Consider the following 26,939-nt stretch of genomic DNA (forward strand, 5'->3'; position numbering starts at 1 on the left):
CTCATTCTGTCACCCAGGCTGGAGTGCAGTGGTGCGATCTCAACTTACTGCAACCTCCACCTCCTGGGTTCAAGCGATTCTCCTGCCTCAGCCTCCCGAGTAGCTGGGACTACAGGCATGTGCCACTACACCTGGCTAATATTTTGATTTTGTATTTTTAGTAGAGACGGGGTTTCACCATATTGGCCAGGCTGGTCTCAAACTCCTGACGTTGTAATCCACCTGCCTCGGCTTCCCAAAGTGCTGGGATTACAGGTGTGAGCCACCACGCCTTGCCCAACATACAAATTTAAGAATACATTTTAAGCAGTACAGGGAAAATAAATGATTAATATATACAAACGCTAAAACTCTACCTCAGATAATTTATTTTTCAAAAAAATAATGCTCCATTGTCTGTTATTCAAAGTTGAATGGCTGGTACTTTTAAAAAGGAAAAATAGGTCCCCGCAAAAGGGCCAAAATGCATTTGTAAAGTTCACCTAAAATAATTGGAAAATACACCAGTTATGCACACATTTATGTTTTCTTAATCGAAAGAATAGAAAGAAGTGTAAGGCACCAAATGCTTCTAGGTATGACTCCCTAAACAATCTGGAACACAACATTTAGCTTCTGTAATTTTAAAACACAGGAACTAGAGATAAGTTGTCTGATAGATGGTCTTATTGGAAATTAGATTAGGGGATTGCAGGGATTTGGAGAAAGAAACTAATGCATAATGACACCCATTTGCAACAAAAGAACACTTCAAGGGATTTATCTAAAATACATTTCAGAAATGGATGATTTGGGTTGATGCATTTGAACCTTTAAAAATTTTATGAGTTAAAATAATTAAGTCAGTGACATTTAGAAACACTGCTGCTGCCTTCTGTGTTCTCAACAGATTCTAAATTCAGCTATATATCTCTTGTGATTACAAGATATGATTACAAATAGCAATAATTGTTGCAAAACAAATTACAGAGTGACACAGGAAAACATTCCCCCTCCAACAGAGAGGGGGAGTGGATTACCTCACACATATAGCCTGCAGGTTATATAATAAAGATTGCAGGCTTTAAAATGAAAAAGAAATGTATGCCAAAATAGAAAAATGATTTCATGAAAAACAAACACAGATTCTTTTGTTTAGGGGAAAACACCTAAAGAATTGATGAGAAAATTCAGGCACAAATATTTAAGTGTTTATGGCTCTAGAAACTGTTTCTAAAAAGCTTATTCATTCATTTCCATAACTATTCATAGGACACAGTCATGCAAATAACAGCTTTATTCATATAGGACTTGAAAATATTACAATTATATTGCACAATATTGCACAACAAATGTACATTTGTACATATACACAATATATTACATTTTTACATTGTGTACATATAATTGTATTATAACAATGTTACATTTATATACAATACGTTACAACTTAGAAATGAGCAATTTCTACTTAGATTCAGTACCCAGACAAAAGTATTATTGTTAATTTTAACCCATACATTTTAGTAAGAAGTGGACAGAGCATTAGCATGACACATTTGAATTACTTCAGGATACATTTTTATATAAGTAACCTCCAGGAAGTTGCCACACACATAGCAATTATTGCAATAGAGATTCCAAGAAGTAGGCCAAGGGACCATTTTATTTTTGTCTGTGGCAGTTCATTCCTTTAACTCAGTTTTTCTCCATCTTTTTAAACCCTTCACTGACAAATATTAAAATCTGATGATTGAAGCTTCCCAGCTCAGCATTCTGTAACACCCTCCTCGCAGAACCTAGAAACCTAATAAAAAATTACTGATAATGAGAAGACTGAATGTACCTTATTATAATTTCTTGGTTGTCTACCTGTTCACTATACTACAAACTCCATGAGGATAGGGTGGGGAAACTGGAAGATAATGGATGGGGATGAAACAAAAAAACCTTTTCACTTTGTTTTCTTTATACTTCTTGACTTTTGAGCCATGTCGTGATGGTTAATTTTATGTGTCAACCTGGCTGGGCTAATGGATGCCCAGATAGTTTAAGACATGATTTCTGGGTGTGTCTGTGAGGGTGTTTCCAGAAGAGATTCACATTTGAATCAGTAGACTGAGTAAAGATGATCCAGCCTCACCTATGTGAGTGGACATCATCCAGTCTATTGAGTGCCAAGATAAAACGGAAAGGTGGACAAAGAATGAATTTTTCTATTCTTGAGTCTGAACATCCATCTTCTTCTCTTTTCGGCCATCAAAGCTCTTGGTTCTTGGGCCTTTGGACTCCAGGACTTGCACCCCCCAGCGCGCGCGCGCACACACACACACACACACACACGTTCTCATACCTTCAGCTGATAGATACTTCATTGGCTCCCCTGGTTCTCAGGACATCGGAATTGGACTGAATTGCACCACTGGCTGTCCTGGTTCTTCAGCTTGCAGATGGCTCTTCCTGGGACTTCTCAGCCTCCATAATGATAAAGTCAGTTCCCGTGATAAATCCCCGTGTGTGTGTGTGTGTGTGTGTGTGTACTACTGGTTTTGCTTCTCTGGAGAACCTAATACACTTGTGAATAAATTTCCTGTTTGAAAATTAAACTAAAAAGTCTTCATGATAAAGCTTTTTTCCTGAATAGTTAGCCCTCAGGTAAACCAGGTTCATTTTTCAACAGGATTCATTGTAACTGAATTGGCCACGTCCAGTCACGTCTACTCACAAGTAGCCACAGATTTATACTCAAAGATGCTCACTGCAGTATCATTTGTAAAAACAAATGGAAATACCCTACATTTCTATCAATGGGAGATATAGACATCTAATCACACACCATTCAGTTTTTTAAAATTAGATATATACAGGCTAATAAGGAAAACTCTTCAAAATACATATTTTAGATAGGGAAAAGGCCATTAGAGGAGAGTTTATGCAGTATGATCTTATCCAGGCAAAGAGAGAGAGGCAAAAATGAACACAGAGAAACACAGCCAGATGTGGTTTATGTACAGAACATTTCCTTACGTGTGTACAGACTTTAAAGCAGCTTTCCCTAGAAAGTGAGAGTTGGAGTTTAGGGAGGTGACACATAGAGCAGGAAGATAATGGGGCAAACTGCTAAGAAGAAATTTACTCCACTTTATACTTTTTGTAATTTTTTTTTCTTGTGATAAGCCTGTTTTTTTTTTTTCCCAATTTTTTATTGTGGCAAAATACATATAAAATTTACCACCGTAACCATTTTTAAGCATACAGTTCAATGATATTAAATACATTCATAATTATGTGCAACTATCACCACCATCCATCTCCAAAATTCATTTCATTGTGTAAAACTGAAACTCTGTATCAATTAAGCAGTAACTCCCCATTCCCTCCCCTTTAGTCTCTGGCTACCACCTTTCTATTTTCTGTTTCTATGATTTTGACCAATCTAAGTACCTTATACAGGTGGAATCATAAAGTATTTGTCTTTTTTGGTTAGATTATTTTGCTTAGCATAATATCCTCAAAATTTATTAATGTTTCAGCATATCAGAATTTCCTTTTTTTTTTTTTTGGTCAGGGTCTTAATCTGCCACTCAGACTGGATTGAAGTGGTGTGATCATAGCTCACTACAGCTTCCGCCTCTCAGGTTCAAGCAATCCTCCCACCTTAGCTTCCCGAGTAGCTAAGACTACAGGCATATGCCACCATGTCTGGCACATTTTTGTATTTTTTGTAGACATGGGATCTCACTATGTTGCCCAGGCTCTTCTTGAACTCCTGGCCTCAAGCAATCCTCCTATCTCAGCCACTCAAAGTGTGTTGGGATTTCAGGCGTTAGCCACCACATCCAGCTCCTTTCTTTATAAGGCTGAATATTGCCTTGAATATGTATACCACATTTTCCTTACTCATTCATCTGTCCAGGACACTTGACTTGCTTTCACATTTCAATTATTGTGAATAATGCTGCTATAAATATTGGTACACAGATAACACTTTGAGACCATTTCAAAAAATTGCTTTCAATTCTTTTAAGTATATACCCAGAAATGGAGTTGCTGGATCATATGGTGATTCTTTTTTCTTTCTTGTTTTTTCATTTTTATTTTTTTGAGACAAAGTCTCACTCTGTCACCCAGGCTGGAGTGCACTGGCACAAGCATGGCTTGTTGAAGCCTTGATCTCCTGGGCTCAAGTGATCCTTCTGCTTCAGCCGAGACTATAGGTATGCTCCATCATGCCCAACTAATTTTGGAAATTTCTTTTTGTAGAGTTGGGATCTCGCTGTGTTGCCCAGGCTGGTCGTGAACTCCTAGGCTCAAGCAATCCTCCCACCATGGCCTCCCCAAGTGCTTGGATTGCAGGTGTGAGCCACCACACCTGGCTGGTAATTCTATTTTTAAATTTTTGAAGAAACGTCATACTGTTTCCCACAGTGACTTTAGCATGAGCCTGCAACATTTTTATAATAAAAAGTTAGCTTTAAAATTATTGGAAGTTCATAGAATATACATTATACTAACAAAAGAATTAATCTGGTCCAGTTCATTGTCTATGAAATATAAGAGTACTAGACTTCAGTCAAGAGACTTGAGATCTAATTTCAGCTTTACCATCCGGTTCGAATACCTCTCCAATTGTTCAAATTGGTAGTTAAGCTGAAAATGGCGAACAGGTGAACACTGGCCAGTTGGTAGTTGGTGCCTAGAATACTATGCTGAAAAAAAATCTGAGGGAAAGTGGGAGATTGATGAGCCACTTGTGCCAAAGGTAAAGAAGAAGTGTGTGGTTATTCATTCACGACCAGGTCAAGCACAACATGGCCTAACCTGTCCCATCTCATGGTGACTGAAACGAGTTGCTGTATTTCTCATTGGAGAATTTTAACACATAGAGGAAGTTTGCAATTGGCTCACATGTAGAAATCTTGTTACTACGTGTTTTTCTTATCACCCAGTGCTTCTTACTATGACCATTTTCTTCCCATTTTTCAAAATACAAGTACGACTCAGCTATCTACATTAATCAGTGTTAGGTAAAAATGTCCTCTACTTAACAGTCCTCAAAACAGCCTTTGTTAGCTTCTTCTTAAAAGCTCACAAAGACAGAAAGAAATGAAAAGTCACAATACCACCACCAACAGATGGTGGAAATAATATTAATCAAGTATAGGACAGAGCAGCTGGATTGAGGACCTATGATAGCTCCATTTCATTGTATAATCAATTCGTCTCAGCTCTGAAGAAAATGCACATGCACTTTGATTGGGTGACCAATACAATGTAGTAAAGGTAGTGTCTTAATTCAGAAGCAGATAAAACCGACTGTTTATATTAGAATTTGAAATTCAAAGAGGGGAAGAGAGAGGAAACAATGAGGAAATAGGAGAAAGCCATGCTGGAAGATGAATATAGATGAGGAGGGAGTTTAAGCTCAGTAATATTGAGAACTTGAAGAACTTGGTCCCAGGAGCAGAAAGAGATGCTAAAATACCGATTCCAAGTACCATTCATTTTCCTTGGATGTATCATTTAACCAAAACTACAATCTGTCACTTTTTTGTAGGACTATGAAGACCCACATTATCTGCCATCTGTTTTAGAAATGCAGCCCACGTCATCCCGACATCTAAATGATGTTGTTCTCATCACCTCATTCTCACATCTGCCTGCTGAAATATAAGAAAAGCTTTATTTTGCTGTATCTCAGTATCATTTGTAAATGTCCTTTCTCTAACTTTCCGCTTTCTGGATAAATTCCGACTTTTCAAAAATGCCTAACTCTATCCTTTTTTCTCTGAAGGAAATAATTTGGCAACTTCAGTGGTCATCATTGAATGCAAATTGTAGCATTTCATAAATTTGCATTTCAAGGAACATGACAGTGATTAATAAAAAGAATGAGAAGTTTGGAAATCTTAGAGGGTTGTTCTTGAAACAAGAACAATCCTTCCATGCTTCCTTCCTCAATCTAAGATTTTGTGATGCTGTCTGATGAGCAAAAAAACAAAACCACCTTACCAGGTCTGACAGAGTGACTCAGAAGGGATTATTTTTTTGTTATTTTTAATGCCATAACTTAATTCTTTTATTTAAATGCTAATTGATTATCCTAGTACAACCCTCTAGTGGCAGAATAAATTTCAGTAATGATGTTGATGGCTGCAATATGATCAACTGAAGCCTCCACCACTTGGTACAGAAGGAATGGAAATGATAGGCAGCTCATTAATCATTTATTCCAGAGATGAATGTGTTCAGTTGCTGATAGGGTGCTGTAGGTGAATGCTGCCAAAATGAGAAATGTCAATTGTCAGGCCTCATGCATGATAACTGTGGAGCTATTTTTAAGCTTCTTTGAAGATTAAAGTTATGCCCTTTTTCCCTACAGTTCCATCACATATGCTTGGCAATTCTGTTCTCTGAAAATTCATTTTCACCACACTCAGATGTCTCTGCTTGAGAAAATACATACAGCTCAAAATCTAGCATATTTGAAAAGTTATCTAGAATCTGCAGAGGTCCACACACTGGAAGAGGACTCTAAATGAATAAACAAGAAGTAAAAGATGCAAACCTGGAGATATACTGAGTAACTGTTTTGGCCAGTTTTTCCCATGAGATATGTTTTATCAGGATGATACACGTTTTTAATTTTCCAGGTCCCCATAGGGAACATACATTTTCTGTATTCATGTAACACTTTCTGAAGACAGAAGTAACAAAATTCAATAAAATATATTTAAAAACAACAAAATGTTTCTAAAAGAGTAGTTGTCCCCAGATGAACTTGAAAATCTGTCCCCAGCTTACTTATCTCTAAATTGTGTCTGGTTCTTCCAGTAGAAAAAGAGAAAAAATGTACCCTGTCTGGAGTATTCTCTTTTGAAACCCAACAGTATCTTAACGTTAATTGAAAGAGTTATACTCAATTTTCCAAAAAGCATTTAATGTATTTCAGAAAGCTGTCTATGTTTAAAGTTGCTAATCTGTCCTAAGAGTGAGGTGACCATACATTCTATTTTTGAAGAATGGAAGAAAAAGATCAGAAGATTTAAAATGATAAAACATATTACTTTTTAAAGAAGTATTACTTTATCAAGAGATACTTCTCCCACATTTGTCACATTGCTGAATATGTTTGCTCCATAAATTACACATCTTCATCTATTTTGGGAACATACATGTACCATAAAGATACACATCCACAGTTGTTCAAATATTAAGTATACCTACTTAATGCATAATGAAAGTTTGCAAATTGACAAGGAAAATTTTTTTTTGACATACCACCACAGGAACTTTGTAACACTCAAATTTTTACTATTCAAATTTTTACATTCAAATTTTAACATTCAAATTTTAGCACTATGGTGCTAAAAAGGATACTTAGCTTTACATTTTACGGTAGCGACTTCTTATTTAACTATCATCAGCAAAATATATGGCTGCAATGTGATATAAATCTGGATAAGCATGAATTTGGACATCTATTATTTCAAACTCCAGTCTTTCTTATGTGTAAGTGGAGCTAAAATTCTTTAAATAAAAAAGATGTAAGATAAACAATTTGCATGAATTCTTACATATATGTTTCAAGTTGTGAGACATTAATCCCTCCAAATGCTCCTCCAGACTTCCCTGTCTTTGCGACTTTATATTTTAAGAGACTGATTTGATTCCTGCATCTAAATTTCCAGTTAAGAAATTATGTTAAGGCAATATGCTTTTCATAAATTGAATGATGAAAGTCTCTACTGAATTATTATTGCTGCTGTTTCTAACGTTACATAAATTATCCTTTAATCCTAAAGCTGCCTTTTTAGCAAAGCATTTTAAAACATTGTGCCATTAATAGTAGATGAGAAGAACATTTTAAAAAAATGTTATGGAAATCTCTATTTCCTCAAATTATTTTTAATCAGAAAATGATTTTTAAAGTCCAAAATGAGAAAATTAAAGAAATAGACATTTCCTGGCTTGCCAAAAGAGATGCTAAAATGATACTCTTTTTATGCAAATGCTATAGCAGTTGTAAATATTAAGCTTAATAGATTTGAGTCTGCTGAAAACTATGCTTATATCTACCTCTTCCATTAGACACACAACTCCTCCAAGGCAACTATAGTGCCATCAATCCTTTGACATCAGAACCTTTAACACAGCGTCCAGCACACCCTGGTACGTGTTATGTGTTTTGTTGAAGCAAAGACACACAGGCATGTTCAGAATTCATCACTTAAACCTAAATAACCTGCTATGATTGGAAATGAATTGAGCAAAGTGCACTCCAGATTAGACTGGACAATAATCATATAAATTCAGTACATAGAGGAGGACAGCTTTCCCACCACAGATCCAAAGCCAACACAGAGGAGTCAGGAAATCTCATGAGGAAGATATAGGAGAAAAAATATTGAAATAAAGTTATTAATCATGTACCCACTAAGCTCAGGGAAATCAGAATTATTTTACATATTCATTTCCCAATATGCTAAATAGAGAACATAATGTACTACTTCCAAATGTAATGAAGAATTGAGAGGACTATATCTTGTTATTCCTCTATATTACTAGTATAGAATAAGAAATCTAGAAAATGCTTTCTGAACAAATAGATCTCAATCCAAATTTTCATAATACCTTGTAGCCTGTATTTTCACCTCATAAAATAAATCCTAACACATGATTGTTTCACTGTGTTTAATAACAAGATACAAGGTCATGGATAACTTTTCTAAAAGCCAGTATATATATATACACATATATATGTGTATACGTATATGTGTATATGTAATACATATATGGGTATAAATATGTGTATATATGTATATACATGTATATATACCTATATGTATGTGTGTATATATGGTGTGTGTGTGTGCAAGAGACAGGAGAGATGCACATACATTTATATGTTCACATATATACGTATATGTGTGTATATATACGTGTGTGTATATATATGGTGTGTGTGTGTGCAAGAGAGAGAGAGATGCACATACATTTATATATTCATTATTATTGGGAAAAATCAAAGATACAGATATGAAGAAAATGTTACTCAAAATTCCACTCTTTAAAGATGGCCACTGTTAAAAGTTTCTGTATTAACCATATCCCATACAAATATATTTATATGCTAGATATACTATCCTATAACTTCCCTTTCACTTATTAAGAAACCTTTGTCAATGAAAATATCTATACTAATTGAATCATTTCTTAGTAACCCACTATATGCATATACAATATTCTTTTCTATTATTGGACATTTAGGTTTCCAAGTTATTATAAACAATACTGTGTAGAATCATATCATAAAAATATACATCTTTGTGCACTTATGCAATCAATTCCTCAGAAAATATTCCCAGCATACTATGTCAAAGGGTATGAACCTTTTTACGGCTTCTGATTAATAGTCTACCTGTCCTCAAGACTTAAACTCTCATAAGCTGTTATCTCAGAATGTTTCCTTCCCATATCCATGAAAATGCCTATTATTTTAAATCTGTGCAGACAAGCGAAAAGTAATCTACTTTTTAATCAGCATGTTACTGATTTAGCATTTATTTAAATTTGTCAGCTGTTCTATTTTGCTTGCACAAGTCTTTGATTGATATTATCTACTGATTGTTTTTTCCTTGGCTTTGAAAATGTCCTTTATGAATTAAGGCAATTCATCATAAATGTTGTAGTTTATCAATTTGTTTGCTTTGTAACTATTTATGATTTTTGCCATATCAAATTTTGATGATTTGGAAAAGAAGCAAAGGTGTGCCTCCTTTCGCTTTCTTCTTTTTCATTGCCATGTGCAGAACCAGTGACAACAGCATCCACATCTTATTGCTGTCTATAGTGAGAAGGATTCTAGTATTTCTCTAATAGGCATCATGATGTGTGAGACAGTGAAATAGGAGCGGAGAAAATGGAGAGAAAACATTTCCTTTGAATAACAACTAACCTAAAAAACAAGTTAGAGATCAATTTTTGAATTTTATCAAGTGCTTTGTACATCCAAAGAGCTATTGACATGGTTCTTCTTTTGGTGTATTAATACTAAATATGATTAAAATATTAGCCAGTACTTAATTCTTGGAATAAACCCTTGTCATAGTGAATCATTCTCTTATATACAGAACCTACAAAGTAGTACACAGAAGCAGAAAACAGAAATTAAAAGGGCAGCTTAGGAAGTCAAGACTACTGGAATCTAAGTCTTGGCTGTATTTGCTACTCGTGTAACCTAGGACAAGTGAACTGATGTCTCTATGCCTGAATTGCTTCATTTACAGAATGGGGACAATAATGATATAACTACCCCATAGGTTTATTGCAAAAACAGGATAATGTGCTTGGCACCTAGCACATAAAAGGCATTAACAGTAATTTATATACTGCTGCATTTGATAACTAATTTTACTTGTGATTTTATCATGTTAAATTTCTGTTAATTTGGTATCTGGGTTGTTAGCTTTTAAAAACTTTGGGAGGCTTTCCTTCTGTCTCTGTACTCTGGGAGAAGTAGTATTTTATAAAAATTAATATATTTGTAAAGTGTTACCTGTTATAATCAGCAAAGAAACCTATAACATTTGCAGGTAGGAAAGAAAACTTGCAGATGATGTAATGGAAGGAGTAAGTAGTGGATAGGGGAGCTGCTATCTAGCAAGGCCTGTTTCTGTCATTGTGATGTGCGTCACTAGACTTGATACAAGATATTGACCCAAATATGTGTCTCCCACCTCTCTGATGCCTATCTGTGCAGATGTCAGAAATTGTGCCCACTAGCTTTAATTATGGCTATTCCGGGAGAGCAAGTCTCACAGTATACTTTTGAAATTACCACTACCACCCCAACATTTTAACTTAAATGAACATCAAGTGTAGCAGAATGGCAGAAAAGGAAAAAGTACACAGAATAATCCTGGATACTTTCTCCAAGTATCCAGATTAGTGAGTTCAATTTAAACCTAGTTAAATTAAGAGTTGAGAATAGATATAAAAACTTCAAGTTTTCAATAGTCAGTTGTTAAATTTGCTGTAATTTTTTCCTCTGGGTTCATTTTTATATCACGTTTAACTCCTAGGAGGTCAGCTGAAGGATTTTTGCATGCAAAAAAAAAAAAAAACCAGTAATACTCCAAATTTATCCAAATTATGGCATTTTTCTTTTGAGATAGGACTTACTTTTGTTTACCCTATATTTGGAGTATTACTATTATTGGGAATTTTCATTCTTTTTTAAAAAAAATCTATTTCAGCCAACTCACACTAAGGAAATTTTCATTCTTGAGACAAATGTAGATTCTTTGTTAAAATTATACTGTATTCACTGAAAAAGTACCAATACATGAGCAATCTATGAAAATGAAGGTAACAATGCTAATCACTACCATTTATAGAGCACTATGTGACAGGGATATGGCACTTCATGTTTATTGCATCACCTAATACTCCCACACTCTATGAGGTAGGTATTTTCTGTATCTTTCTTTTTAACATATAAAGAAACTGAAGCTCAAAAAGGTCAAGTCACTTACCCAAGATCCCGAGGCTAGGATTATACTTTATGTTTCAAAGACCATGCTTTTACTACTTGCAGTCAAATGAATGACTGAAGTTGAGTCATCTAATTAAATGCAGAACTACATTCTTTTAAATACTCACTATGTGAAGCATTGACAATGGGAAGCTTTTAAAATAAGGGTAAGAACCATTCTGGAAAGTGGGTTAAACTGAAAAACAGAGCCTAAAAGGAATGTTACTTCTAATATTAAGTATGAGGTCTGTCATCAAAATAAGTACCAATATTACTTCATGTGGACTATTTGTAAAGAAACCATAATTTCTTGATACAATGACTTCAACCAGATTTATTCAATCTTTTAAAAATAATAAAAACACTTTTATTAAACACGTCTATTGATCATGTTTAGGTAAAGTATCTTGTCGAGTTTATAAACCCAAATACCAGTGACTTAGTGATAAAAAAGAGAAAATAATTTGAATCTACCTTCATTGTCCATGCACACTAAAATGCAAAACAAACACCAGAGACATAAACTGCATGTTTGGGCTTCACAGAAAACATTTAAGAGGTTGACACATACATACAATCTTAAAAATGTCACCCTCATATATTAGGATTACAAATACGCATACTACATAATAGACTTTACATTCATGTTTTATGCTGTATTTCCAAAACTTGTAACTATTTCAGATAAATTCAATAATTTTATATTTTACTTTAATGAGAAATGAAAATGTACATAAGAGTCTGACATTACTTAAAGCTGACTTTCATATTTAGGACACAGTAAATTTGAAAGGAACACTTCAAATGAAATATTAAAGGTAAAGGGTATATGTTAATAAAATGAAATCAATTAAGATTTACTCAAACGAAGGCTGGAAAAAGTACCCTTAATAGCAATCTTTAAAAAAATTTGCAATTCCCATGTCTTTCATTTGAAAAGACTCATGTAGGTGAAACATTTAGAGTAGATATGTACCACTTCTTATGTTTTCCTAGAAAAGGGTTTTATGTATCAGATACTCAAGGTTAAAAATAAATTTAATCTACTTTTAATATTTAGGTTGTACCTCTAATCTGACAAATCTTAGTTTTTGTAAGGCAAAACTGCTAATATGAAAGCTCTTAAAATTCTTGTTTTATTTCTCCAAAATCTATAAAATAAAATTAGATTTACTCTTTATGAATACAGATTCAACTACAAAGTTCCTAGTTCAGTCCCTCTGCGTATGGCAGATGACAGAGAAGCATCTTGTAAATTCTTTGTATTTCTCTTATAACTATCTAGCTATGAAATGAGAAAAAATAAATTTTAAAATAAAGTCCCTGACTTAGCCCCAGTAACACTTAATATTTAAAAACTTACATCTAAAGTGGTCTCTGAAGTGACCCTATTTCTCCAACACTTCCTAGTCTACCTTGGAAAGAACAAGGTATGGTATTCCAAATCAGGATGGAATTTGACAGTACAGAAACACTGACATTGTACTAAATGGCTAGTTACATATAATCTTGCATAGACTTTGTATGCAGTAAAATGTTCTCAGGTGATGAGGATGACAAATTAGTATGGAGAAAAACCTTTGAAGACAAATCAGGACATTGGAAAGCAAAAGGTAGAAAGTGAAAATTTTGTATGTTCACCTGAAATGGTACATGTTTTTCTCTTCTGAAGAGAAAAAGTCGTAAGATAGATTCTTCCTCTTGACTTTTCTAGGAAGACGATAATGTCTATGCCAAAAGATTGCTTATCTTAAAATCAAAGTATATGAGGGAAAAGGCTCCTTTAAAAAATACACATCTATACATACACACATAAATATGCACACACACATACATATATATAACAGACAGTAATAAAAAATCTTCTCCAGTGTGGTATAGGGGCTCTTCAATTCTAAAAGTAAAAATCTATAATTTTAAATTAATCTGAAAGAAATCTAAGCACAGCTGAACTTAAAACTATTGTCTGAATCATAGAATTAGTCATTTTATTTTAAAAGTGCACATATTTTATTGAAAGATATCCAATTTCAGCTTTGAAGATATAGGCTCAAAATCTGTTCTTGGCTATTCCAGAAATTTTGCTTGTAGAGTGTTCATAATTTCAACCAAAACTTAGAAAGCTTTTCTAAAGTAGACTTTTCAACCTGCTGAACAGAACTCATGTCTATACTGTGATGTTTATTTCAGCAGCATTTGTCTCTGTGAAGCACATCAAAATCACTCAAACATCAAAACTGCTGATCTGATAGAATGATTTATTTTCCCATTACAGGTAAGTCATGAATGACTTCTTCTGAGGTATGTTTCTGAGCTATGAAGGACACCTATTAGAAAGCTCCACACTTGAAGGTTTCTCTTAAGGTGATAACATTTTATGGCTGGACAGCCTCTGCAGGTACCAGATTCCCTGTTGTATCCAACTGCATACATTTACACGTGCATGCAGACACAGGGCACTCTGCATGGTCCCTAAAAAAACAGGTCAAATAACAGTTAAAAATCCAAATTAGACATACATATATTTATTTATCTTTTTTTTTTTTTTTTTTTTTTTTTAAAGAGACAGGGTCTCGCTATATTGCCCAGGCTGGACTCACACTCCTGGGCTCAAGCCATCCTCCTGCCTCAGCCTCTTGAGTAGCTGGGACTACAGGTGTGCACCACTGTGCCCACTTGTTTACTTATATCTATCTATAATGCAACTTTTCAAAATGGCATTTGGAAAAATGTAGAAACTAAAACCCAGAGGAAAAAAGCATCAAATCATAAATTACTGCCAAGCTGAACTTTAGGGAGAAGAAATACATACCTTTTACTTTCTACATATATGGCAAGATATTTCATTTACAGTTGTGAAGGTGACAGGGATGTGCTCAGTTTAAATTGGCTAGTGAGACAAATTGGGTATAAATGCTGTATCAATCAGAAGCACAGGGCCACTGGCACCATTCAAAATAAAATTCAAATATGGTCTTGAGAGTCTCAATTGCATGACTACATAAAAAGCTTACTTAGAAGAGAATTCAGGCAGCAGTATGATATGCTCTTTTATCATTTCATTAGTAATTCAATTGCATGATAAATTACAGCATATTCAGTTGTAAAAACTGTAAACTATCCTCTCCCCAAATAAAGTTAAATAATGTTATCAAACATTTAACTCATACAAAAGATTTAAATTAGTTCTTACACAAGTATTACCTTTATAGTTTAAGGTTATATAGGATATCTAATGATGAAGTGTTCATACCACCTTTGTTAACGTCTGAGTGACAGTAAAAATAAAATTCATACTTTGGCTAAATGTTAACAGATAAACCCAAACTATTTAGAAGCAATCTGTGTTATCCCCCACAAATCCAAGCCTATCAAAGAAGAAATGTGCTGATTACCTGAACCAACTAAGCATATGTCCAGCATGTCCACCGTGCCTGCAATTATGACACCATGTAAACCAGTTGTTAAATTGGGCTAATTTTTTGTCCTTGCTCAAGTCCACTTTTTCATCTGATTTGGTTCCTCCTATGACGAAAGAAAACGATCTTCATTAACTGTATCACAATATTTTATTTAAAGTTACTTTCAAAAAGCATTACTAAAACTGTGTTCCAAGTATGAATCACACATCATATTGAAATAGCAATTTTGATGGTAGGTTCTAGTTTAGATGAAGTGAAACTGAATGACAGGAGCTCCCCTACATTTTTAATAGCCAATATAAATATGGAAAAAAATAAAACCCACTAAGAAACAATCTAAATTTAAAACTTTAGGGAGACCAAATCAGTAGTTTAAAATTCTTCCACAAGGAAAATACCAGGCCCAGTTGGCAAGTGAATTTTACTTAACATTCATGGAACAGGTAGGGCTGGGTGTGGTGGCTCATGCCTGTAATCCCAGCACTTTGGGAGGCTGAGGCGGGCAGACCACTTGAGGCTAGGAGTTCGAGACCAGGCTGGCCAACATGGTGAAACTCCGTCTCTGTTAAAAATACAAAAATTAGTCGGGGGTGGTGACACGTGCCTGTAGCCCCAGCTACTGGGGAGGCTGAGGCACAAGAATTGCTTAAACCTGGGGATTGGAGGCTGTAGTGAGCCGAGACCGCACAGCTGCACTCCAGGCTAGGTGATAAAGCAAGACTTCGTCTCAAAAAAAGAAAAAAACAAACAATCAAGGGATAGGTAATTCTCATCTGTACAAGCCCTTTGAAAGAAGAGAAAAAGTGGAAAGTTTCCCAATGCACTTCATGAGACTTGTGTAACTTAAGCAATTGCTTAATTAGACTTAATATTTTTACTTACTTGCTATCTATAAAGACATTATGCATCAATAACTATGTTCAAAATTTTGCTTGGACCATTGCAGGCCACACTTTCATGACCAAAAGGATAATCTTGCAGTCAGGAATAGTTTTTAAAAATATCTGTTTTTGCTAATAATATGAGGTGAAAGGATGTGTAAGTAATTCAATGATTTAAGATGTAAACACAATAAAATTATTCCTGAAAGGGTCACCAACAATAATGAGAGCGTAAAAAGGAAAGGGGGAAGAGATAAATAAAATATAGATCTGATATGGACACTACTTTAAACCTCTATGTAAAGCTCTCATTAGTGCTTGTCGCTTTGTTTTTGTAAATTCTAACATAAACAGATAACAGACTGAATCAGAACAAGCATACCCTTATGTTTTCCTGATGAAGCTGGAAGTATTAAGGTCTACCTCACTGCCAAGTATAAAGGCTTAAGATCAAATGACTTCAAATTTTAAAAGATTTATAGTGAATTATGAAGACAAGTGCCACAGAACACTTTAGGGGAAACTAGAGTTTCACTTATGCACTAACTCATAACGTAAGAAGAAAATGAAGGAAACCAGTAGATAATCTAGCTTTTAAAAAATGTGTCATTGTCCAGAAGTTAAGTTCTGTGAGGGCAGGGATTTTTGTTTTCTTTACTGTAACATTTCTAGCACTTGGAACAATAGGTACCAAATAAACATCTGTTGAATAAATAATATTTATGACATTTACAATGATGTTAGAATTGTTTCAATAGATTTCTTATCTTCAAAGCACAACTGAGTATAAAAATATCAAGTCTCAGTTAAATAAGCTTGTAGAAATTTCAGCTATTTGAATCACAAAGCAAGATGGATGGATGCAATCTCTGATTGCAGGCAAAGCACCAGGGAGGTTTAGATACTTGAGCCATTAGCCAGCACTTGATTTCTATTAGATCCTGTTTTATTTTGGAACTAGGACTCTTCTGATTTCACATATCAAAAAAGAGAATTTGCTTCTTTTTCTTTTTTTTAAACTTTTACTTTAGTTTCAGGGGTACATGTGCGGGTTTGTTATACAGGTAAATTGCGTATCATGGGGGTTTTGGTGTACGCATTATTTCATCATCCAGGTAATAAACATAGTACCCGACAGGTAGTTTTTCAATCCTCCTCCCACCCTCCACCCTCCAGTAAGCCCTGGTGTCTGTTATTCCTTCTTTATGACGATATGTACTCAATGTTTAGCTCCTACTTATAACATGCAGTATTTGGTTTTCTATTCCTGTGTTAGTTTGCTTAGGAAAACAGCCTCCAGCTCCATGCTGCTGCAAAAGACATGGCTGCATAGTATTCCATGGTGTATATGTACCACATTTCTTTATCCAGTCCACCACCGATGGGCACTGAAGTTGATTCCATGATTAAACAGTGCTTATTATTCTCTAACTTAGCTCAGCAATGCCTTTAAAGATCATATTCAGGCTCTTGCTAATTTTTCTACTGTTTCTTAGCAGTTCACTTCCTACGTCCTTTCACAACAATACACTTGCTCTTCCAACACCCCTGTACTTATAATACTTACCAATCTCTTCACCCTAGTTCATGTCTTTTACTCTTGGTCTACAACCTGGAAGGCTTCCCTGCAATTTTCATATATTAAATCTACCAATTTTAAAGACTGGCTTAAATGGTAACTTCCTCCTGAAGCTTTCGATATCCTTCAGATAGAAGTAATATTTCCCACTCTCAAAATTCCTAATTCTTTCCTTATATAATAGTCCTAATTCATGTTGGGGGTTTAGATGTGTTCCAGAATCCAGGATGTTTGGGATTTTAGAAAAAAGGAGCAAATATGTACACCTTGAGGGTAGTCTAAAGCACCCTGTAATCAAACTCGTATTTCTGCAGTGAAACATGAATATTCACTAATAAATAAGAGAGATAAATATCTTAATAGCCTCACATCAATTCTGAACAGGTTTTGTGGCCAAATGAGATTACTGTAATTTTATTTTTAAAAGGCATTGAACTTTCAGATCTTTTTAGAGACTCTGAAATGACAGATGGAATTGTAGACCAGTATTTATTTTCTAGAAAATATCACTTATTTTATACTCGTTAAGTATGCTTATTGTACACCAAAAGCTCCAAGAGGTTCTTTGATTTATTCATCTCAGCACATCAGCCTTATATTCATGTGCCAAGTAAAATCAGTGTTCAAATATGTATTACATATAAAGAAATTATTTCTGAAGCAAATATGGAAAAAATTCTATAACAAATATGGAAAAACATTAATATTTGATAAACCTGAGTGCTGACTATTCATTATATTAGTCATCATAACAAAGAGTTTGAAATGTTTTAGGATTTTTCTTCAAATTCTAGAAAATTATTTTCTTTTTACCTATTTCAAAAATAGAAAAGATTGAAAAACTGATATTCAGCAAAAAGGAAGAGTGCCCAGGTGTAAGAATGCAAATAATCCTTATAGCTTCCTGAGGCTTGTGGTCCAAAAGATGTGTTCCATTTAATTATTTCTATATATCTCAGTTCGTATACACATATGACTTATTTATGCTATATTTTACCTCCTTGTGCTCTCATTGTTGTAGATATTCCAAATTGTTATTTTCTGTTTATTAGGACTAGAGTAACATAAAAGAGTGATCAGTATGTAATGTATAAAATAAAAATCCTCGATTAAAATTTAAAACTAAAATGTACATTTAAAACATTACGTATTGCGTTCATTTCTTTAAAAAAAGCATCTAGATGGAAAAATAATTGCTAAGCCAATGATACCAGCAAGTCTTTCATAAATGTTAATGTAATGATAAAGCAGACTACTTAAATGAATAAGATACAGAATAGAATTATAAAATGTGTGCACTAGAAAGGATCTCCAGTCCAGAGGAAGGTGCAAGTAACTCTCAATGTCACAGAGTGAATGTCATAGAGCTAGAATTAAAACAGACATTCTCACACTCTAACCAGTTCTTTATTCATTACACCTGTGTGCCAAATACACAAAATGATTTTAATTGAAAATCCTGCCACAGTATCATTTTCAAATTAGGTAAAGAGCTGGAATAATTCCAGCCACCAGGTATAAGATATCTGATTATCTACTATTCCAAAATGTTTTTCCATGTTTACTATAAAGAGTAAAAAATAATCTTAATATTTCTAACCATTACAAAATATAGGCTGGGCATGGTGGCTCATGCCTGTAATCCCAGCACTTTGGGAGGCTGAGGCAGATGGATCGCTTGAGTTCAGGAGTTCAAGACCAGCCAGGGCAATAGGGCGAAACCCTATGGTCCCAGCTACTTGGGAGGCTGAGGTGGGAGGATCACCTGAGCCCAGGAGACAGGAGGCAGAAGGCAGAGGTTGCTGTGAGCCGAGATCATGCCACTGCATTCTATCCTGGGTGACAGAGTGAGATCCTGTCTCAAAAACAAAATGAAACAAAACAAAAACACTGTGTGTATATATGTATATATTCCAAATTGTTATTTTCTGCTTATTAGGACCAGAGTAACATAAAAGAGTGATCAGTCAGTATGCAATGTATAAAATAAAAATCCTTGATTAAAATTTAAATCAAAACTAAAACGTACATTTAAAACATTATGTATTGCCTTCATTTATATATATATATATATAAATTTACTAGGTAACTGACAAACAGCAGAAGCAGCACCGAAATCTAGCAGTCAAGGGACATGACTTCTAGGCTGATACTTTCTCTATGCATTTTCTTATTTATTATTATTTTTTAATTAAATTTTTTTTAAAATTTAGGACAGAGTCTTGCTCTGTCGCCCAGGCTGGAGTGCAGTGGCACGATCTTGGCTCACTGCAACCTCTGCCGCCCGGGTTCAAGTGATTCTCCTACCTCAGTCTCCCAAGTAGCTGGGACTACAGGTGTGTGCCACCATGCCCAGCTAATTTTCTGTATTTTTAGTAGAGACAAGGTTTCACCGTATGAGCCAGGATGGTCTCGATCTTCTGACCTCGTGATCCACCGGCCTCAGCCACCCAAAATGTTGGGATTACAGGCGTGAGCCACCACACCCGGCCAAAAAAATTTTTTATAGAGATGGGGTCTCACTATTTTGCCCAGGCTGGTCTCAAACTCCCAGGCTCAAGTAATCCTTCTGCCCTGGCCTCTGAAAGAGCTGGGATTACAGGCATAAGCCACTGCACCTGACCCTTCTCTTATGTATTTTACAGGTAGGTTTTGAAGATGAATGAAGAAGAAATGTCAAAGTGCTTTAATGATGTCAAAAGATCCTTAGAAATACAAAGTATCTGTTATTAGGTGCAGGTATACTGAGTTTTAGATAATCAAATTTGAACGAACTCCCCTTAGTGAAAACAGTGATAAGAAAATGGTAATATTTTAAGATTATTTCATATTTAAGTTTTTCTCACAAACTTTAAATTGGTCAGAACTTGTGAAATTACCTGAAGTATCAATAGATATAGATTTTACTTTTAATTTACATAGTTCATAAATTATAGGAACATAAAAGCTTTCAAGCTAGTAAACTGCCCTTTCTTAGAAATAATAACAAACTCTAGCTAGTTTGTATTTTATTTGCAACATTAACTCAATTATGTAAGAATCATTTCAGCTCATAAAGTATTTTGTAAAATTATGTCATACCAGGACAGCTAGAAACTGGTGTTCCCATATTAATGAGACAAAGCGCACATCGAGGAAGGGGTTTTCGACAGCCAGGACAACTTGTGACTTTAGATTTTGTTGGTGAGCCACTCACACCATACTGACTAAAACCTCTGCCCTGATGAGGCACAGTTGAACAGCTGTAGGAGATTGACTTGCCACAGAAATTGCAACTCACAAAAACCTACAAAACAAATGAAAGAAAAAATAAATGTAATGCAAACCATAATGGAATGCTAAATAACTTAGTTTGCTCCTAACAAATTATTTTTAAATACTTCTAAAAAACTTTATTTTATATTTCAAAATTTATCTGCTAAGGTTGGCTAGCTCTCATTTAAAATTTGTACTTAGCAATTACATTTTTTGGATACTTCCTTTTTAATTATATTCTTACTAATATCACTGAAATTGGTGGAAGAACTCAAACTTTAGACTCCAACATTTTAGAAATAACAGTGACTTCAGAATTCACACTGGGACATTACAACATATTCCAGTATGACTTCTAAACCACAGTTCAGTGATGTAATGTTGTGAACAAAATTTTCTTATAAAGAAAACGCTCTTCCTAAGACAAAAAGGAGTTAACAATCTTATAATGGTAAATAGTTAAATTTTTAGAATAATAGCAATAGAAACTGTTTGTTTTGTTTTACAGTAAATTGCTAGGGTCTTAATCACTTATCATATAGATTAGTAACATGTACTACCATGTAATGCTATTTTATAAACACTCTGGTTTTAATATAAGCACTTTCTCAAGTTCCTAAAATAAGAAAATAGCACCATCCAGTGCCCATATTGAGGATAACATAATATTTGATATCTGAAGTAAGATACAGTGATTTAATGTGATATACCTTATGTGACAATAATCTTTTATTAAACTAATGCTAAAAAAAATTTCCATGTGTAATTAAACATACAGATATAGGTAATACTGCTAAAGTCTAGAAAAACCCAAATCCTGCCTTACTGCACATAAATAATGCCAAAAAACTTAATACACAAGTGGAATTTATAAGATAATATAATAGTTTAGAATCTGAAAGGGCTGGAAATATACTGGAAAACTTCAGGCCTGCTGTGGTTTGTTCTATCTCAGACTAAAGCTCAAGCCACTGAGATGACTGTTAGCAAGAAGCAGGACCAAAGGACAGGGAGATCAAGGACAAAGCTCAGTCTAGAAAAGACAAAGACATCAATGGGAACTCAATATAAGCAAAATAATGAGCTAATAATAATTTATTAAATTGAACATCAACATGTTACAATTTGATTTTCTCCAAAACAATGTACTTACCTGTGCTAAAGGCTTGGAACTGGGATCCAGCTTACTCCTGTGAATATCAAATTCAGCTCGTTTATGCCAAAATCTCCAGGCATCTAATAAATTTCTATAATTCTCAATCCAGTACTGAACCCTTTCATCCTTAAGAACATCTAAAGGTGAACCCTAAAATGAAAACATGAATTACTTCAATTATTTAAAATCTCCTGGCTAGGCCAGAGACTTCTGGGTAGCATATAAGTATGAGTAACAGAAGAAATAGGCTTTTTTTTTTTTTGCCAAAAGCTGGCTCCTAATGAGAATAAAGACAAAATTTATGGAAGCTCCATTAATTTATCTCAAGCTGGGTTCCACTAATGACATAAATATATACTTTATATATCATACCTGGCCAGGGAAGTGTATTTTCTACCTTTTAGTTAAGTTTAAGAAAACAGAACTTCGTGGTTGAATGTTGTAAACAGTGATATGAATACCCTTTGTCCCAGCAATTAAAAACCTCTGGGTTCACAAACTCTGTTTACTATCAAATACAAATGTAATACAGGCTGGGCATGATGGCTCATGCCTGTAATCTCAGCACTTTGGGAGGCCGAGGTAGACAGGTCACTTGAGGTCAGGAGTTCGAGACCAGCCTGACCAACATGGTGAAACCCTGTCTCTAGTAAAAATACAAAAATTAGCCAGGTGTGGTGGCAGGTGCCTATAATCCTAGTTACTCGGGAGGCTAACGCCTGAACCGGGAGGCGGAGGTTGCAGTGAGCCGAGATTGCGCCACTGCACTGCAGCCTGGGTGACAGAGTGAGACTCCATCTTAAAAAAAATAAATAAATAAAAGTCCAAATGCACACCAAAATTGCTTGGTCACATCTGAACTAACAGTTAGCTTGGTCCTTCCTATCTAGCAATGCATGGTAAACTAAGATGCTGCTTTTATATACTTATTTATCCGTAAGTTAAACCCGTCTATTCTTACTCTTGCCTTCCATTAAAACATACATTTCTTGCCTTAAAAATAATAAAACAACAAGAAAAAGCAAAACCAAACCAAATACCTTCTTAGTTCTTTTGCTCCTAGCCACAGTTAAAAGCAACACCTTGTTTTAGTTAAATTTACTTTAGAGTTCTTCTCATTAAGAACTTCAAGTTCTTGCCAGTAAGAATTTTCCTAAAGTTGTATTTTCCCTGGCAGCTGTGACATTCCACATTTCATCTATGCTCGCTTTAGGTTTTCTTTTCTTTTCTTCTTTTTTTTGGAGATAGAGTCTCACTCTGTTGGCCAGGCTGGAGTGCAGTGGCACGATCTTGGCTCACTGCAACCTCTGCCTCCCGGGCTCAAGCAATTCTCCTGCCTCAGCCCCGCGAGTAGCTGGGATTACAGGGGTGTGCCACCATGCCCGGCTAATTTTTGTAGTTTTAGTAGAAACGGGTTTCACCATGTTGGCCAGGCTGGTCTTGAACTCCTGACCTCAGGTAATCTGCCCGCCTCGGCCTCCCAAAGTGCTGGGATTACAGGCGTGAGCCACCGTGCCCGGCCACTTTAGGTTTTCTTAGAAGACTTTCAGCCCTGTTCAGGATATCTTCCTTAACTTTACATAATGCAGAAAGGAGAGAAAGTCTCTACTTCCAATGAAGCTTTGGCATCAATCTGAAGGTCAGTTTTCTCAGTCCTACTCGGGGGCCAATAGAAAATACAATTTCAGAGAGAACCTGGCATATATCTTACTTATAAAAAAAAAAAAAGAACAAATATCATAACAGCTAATATAATCTTTAGACATCCAATCAAAAACTGAAGCAACATATCTTTCATCTATTAAATTCGGTGTTAATTACCAGAGTTAAATTTAGCTAAAAGAACAAGTGAAACACATAGCTTACAATTTCATTTCTTAAAAAAGTAGAGGTCTACTTTAGCCCTAATTACGACCGACTAGGCGGAACTAAGTACCAAAGTAGCATATAATCCCTGATTTAAAAAGAAAATTCACAGAAAAATAAGATGTTTTCATATCTCATTCTTTCCCCTTATATGGCAGGAAGGAGATAAACTAAGAAAGAATTTGGTCAATACATATACAGTAAGTCTTCTCTAGATCCTCTCCAGTAAAGCCTAAACATGATCTGTAAAGAAAACCACAACATGATCTGTAAAGAAAACAGTTCAGGCCGGGCGTGGTGGCTCACGCCTGTAATTCCAGCACTTCGGGAGGCCAAGACAGGCAGATCGCAAGGACAGGAGATCGAGACCATCCTGGCTAACAAGGTGAAACTCTGTCTCTACTAAAAATACAAAAATTAGCCAGGCTGGTGGTGGGTGCCTATAGTCCCAGCTACTCAGGAGGCTGAGGCAGGAGAATGGCATGAACCCAGGAGGCGGAGCTTACAGTGAGCGGAGACTGCACCACTGCACTCCAGCCTGGGCAACAGAGTGAGACTCTAAAAAAAAAAACAAAAAACAAAAAAAACAGTTCAGAGGTTGAGTCTGACCAAATTAGAAGGGCTTGGGAAAATAGTGTTTTGATTAGTAAAGAGATAAGGAATCTGATCCGAGAAATGTAAACCAGGGGGCTCCAACCCCCAATATACCCCCAGGTCCGTAGCCTGGTACAAACTGGGTCATACAGCAGGAGGTGAGTGGCAGGGCAATGATTTAAAGCTTCATCTGTATTTACGGCTGCTCCCCATCCCTCACATTACTGCCTGAGCTCTGCAGTGGCGGCATTAGATTCTCATAGGAGAGAGAACCCTACTGTGAACTGCACATGTGAGGGATCTAGGCTGCATACTCCTTATGAGAATCTAAATGCCTGATGATCTGTCAGTGTCTCACATCATCCCCAGATGGGACCATCTAGTTGCAGGAAAATAACCTCAGGGCTCCCACTCATTCTACATTATGGTGAGTTCTAGAATTATTTCATTATGTGTAATAATAATAGAAATAAACTGCCCAATAAATACAATGTGCTGGAATCATCCCTAAACCAACCCCCTGGTGCTATAAAGTCCCTAGTGCAAAAAGGTTGGGGACTGCTGATGTAAACTATAACAAAGTTAAGATTCTGAAACTGAAAAGCACAATAACTGAAATAAACAATTCCCTGGGAAGTTTAACAGCAAATGGAGACGATGGAAGAGTCTATAAGTCAACAGAAATCAACAAATCTGGGCCGGGCACGGTGGCTCACGCCTGTAATCCCAGTACTTTGGGAGGCCACGGCGGGCAGATCACTTGAGTACAGGCATTTAAGACCAGCATGGCCAACATAGTGAAACCATGTCTCTACTAAAAAACCAAAAAATTAGCCAGGTGTGGTGGCACATGCCTGTAATCCCAGCTACTCGGGAGGCTGAGGCATGAGAATCACTTGAATGCTTGAACCTAGGAGGTGGAGGTTGCAGTGAGCCAAGATTGTGCCACTGCACTCCTGCTTGCATGACACAGCGAGACTCTGTCTTAAAACAAAAAACAAACAAACAAAAAAATTAACCAATTTGAAGAATAGTGGGAAAAAAAACATAGAAGGAAAAAGAATAGAGCCCTAGGCACCTACGAACACTATGCAGTGGTTTAATACGTATGTAATAAGAATCCTAGAAGAAAAATAGAGTAAGATTGAGACAGAAAAAAAAATATTTAAAGAAAGAATATCCCCAAACTTCCCAAGTCTGATGAAAAACAGACTTGCAGATCCAAGAAGCTCAGTGAACCACAAGCAGGATAAAATGAACCACAACCAGGCACATTAAGGTCACACTACTGAAAAATCAAAGGTAAAGAAAAAATCTTGGAGGAAACCCAAAAAGATTGTCCTATATATAAATAATAGAAAACATTTTATTGATGGTTGCAAGGAAAACAAATTTACTTAAACATTAAAAATCAGAATTTAGGCTGGGCATGGTGGCTCATGCCTGTAATACTAACATTTTCAGAGGCCGAGGTGGGCAGATTGCTTGCAGTCAGGAGTTTGAGACCAGCCTGGGCAACATGGTGAAACCCCATTTCCGTCAAAAATACAAAAAATTAGCCAGAAGTGGTGGCGTGAACCTGTGGTCCAGCTCCTTGGGAGGCTGAGGTGGGAGAACTGCTTGAGCCAGGAGGCTGCAATAAGCTGAAATCCACCCCAGCCTGAGTGATACGGTGAGACCCTGTCTCAAAAAAAAAAAAAAAAAAAAAGAAAGAAAGAAAGAAAAGAAACCCAACAAAAAATGAAACATCACAGACAGGGAAACAAGTATAAAAATAGCTGATTCTCATCAGAAACAACAGAGGCCAGAAGAGAGTGAAACTACATCTTTAAAGTGTTAAAAGAAAAAATAAGGGTGAAACAGACATTTTCAGTTAAAATTTGAGAGAATCTTGTCACCTACAACACAAGGAATGCTATAGGATTTACAGAAAGGAAAAAGAATGCCAGGAATGATAAATAAGTGAATAAACATAAAAGCCCATGATTTCTTTTCATAATTTACATAAATGACAAATAACTGTTAAAAAAAACACTGTAAGTTAGAGTATATAATATCTGTAAAAGTAAAATATATGACAACAGGACAAAGGAATGGATGTGTAAATGAAGTCACACTGTTGTGACATTTGTGAAGCATGAAGTAAAACCCGGAAAGTATCAGAGTGACATAAGAAAGGGTAAAGTAGAAAGAAAGCATGATGTGTCGGATGAGAAATGTGAAGCACGAGGGGGTAAAATGTTGACTTTGATGAGTTGAGGATGCACATTGTTAGATCTACAGCAACATCTTTTAAAAAAGATAATGAAAAGAGATATAGCTAAAAAGCCAATAGAGGCAATAAAATGAAACATGGAAATATTAACCCAAAATAAGGTAGGAAAGGAACATAGGAACAAAAGGAAAAAGGAAAAACAAAATGGAAAACAAATAGCAAGATGGTAGACTTAACCATGACCATATAAATGTAAGGAAACACTCCAATTAAAGGCAGCGATTATCAGACTGAATTTTAAAAAAGCAAGATCTGTATTGTCTGCATTTTAAATATATTTTATAAACCTCGCTAAGAAGTTACTAACCCATTTGCACTCTGTAGCCATCTGTAGCCATATATATACAGTTTAATTTAAATGACATAATTTTATTTCAGCAAGAAAAAATGTCATAG

At 35.4% G+C, this 26,939-nt stretch overlaps 1 protein-coding gene across 14 annotated transcripts in view; it reads right to left on the bottom strand.

Annotated features, from left to right (window-relative positions):
- Positions 1–13,501: 13,501 nt before the first annotated feature.
- The window catches only part of MIOS (meiosis regulator for oocyte development), a 36,946-nt gene continuing 23,508 nt past the window's right edge, over positions 13,502–26,939 (bottom strand). For 13 of the 14 annotated variants that reach the window (XR_012432644.1, XR_012432641.1, XR_012432642.1 and 10 more), the window contains 4 exons: positions 21,806–21,958; positions 20,479–20,683; positions 14,911–15,040; positions 13,502–13,987 (listed from right to left, as the gene is read on the bottom strand). Coding sequence is in view for 9 of the 14 variants with exons in the window: in XM_015447708.4 (XP_015303194.2) it covers positions 13,891–13,987; positions 14,911–15,040; positions 20,479–20,683; positions 21,806–21,958 (585 nt within the window). In the remaining 5 variants the exon portion in view is untranslated. Of the gene's footprint in view, positions 13,988–14,910; positions 15,041–20,478; positions 20,684–21,805; positions 21,959–23,279; positions 23,464–26,939 lie in introns of those variants that run through there. The other variant, XM_045388846.3, reaches the window with a different exon arrangement.

The sequence above is a fragment of the Macaca fascicularis genome, chromosome 3, assembly GCF_037993035.2.
Source record: "Macaca fascicularis isolate 582-1 chromosome 3, T2T-MFA8v1.1".
Taxonomy (NCBI): Eukaryota; Metazoa; Chordata; class Mammalia; order Primates; family Cercopithecidae; genus Macaca; species Macaca fascicularis.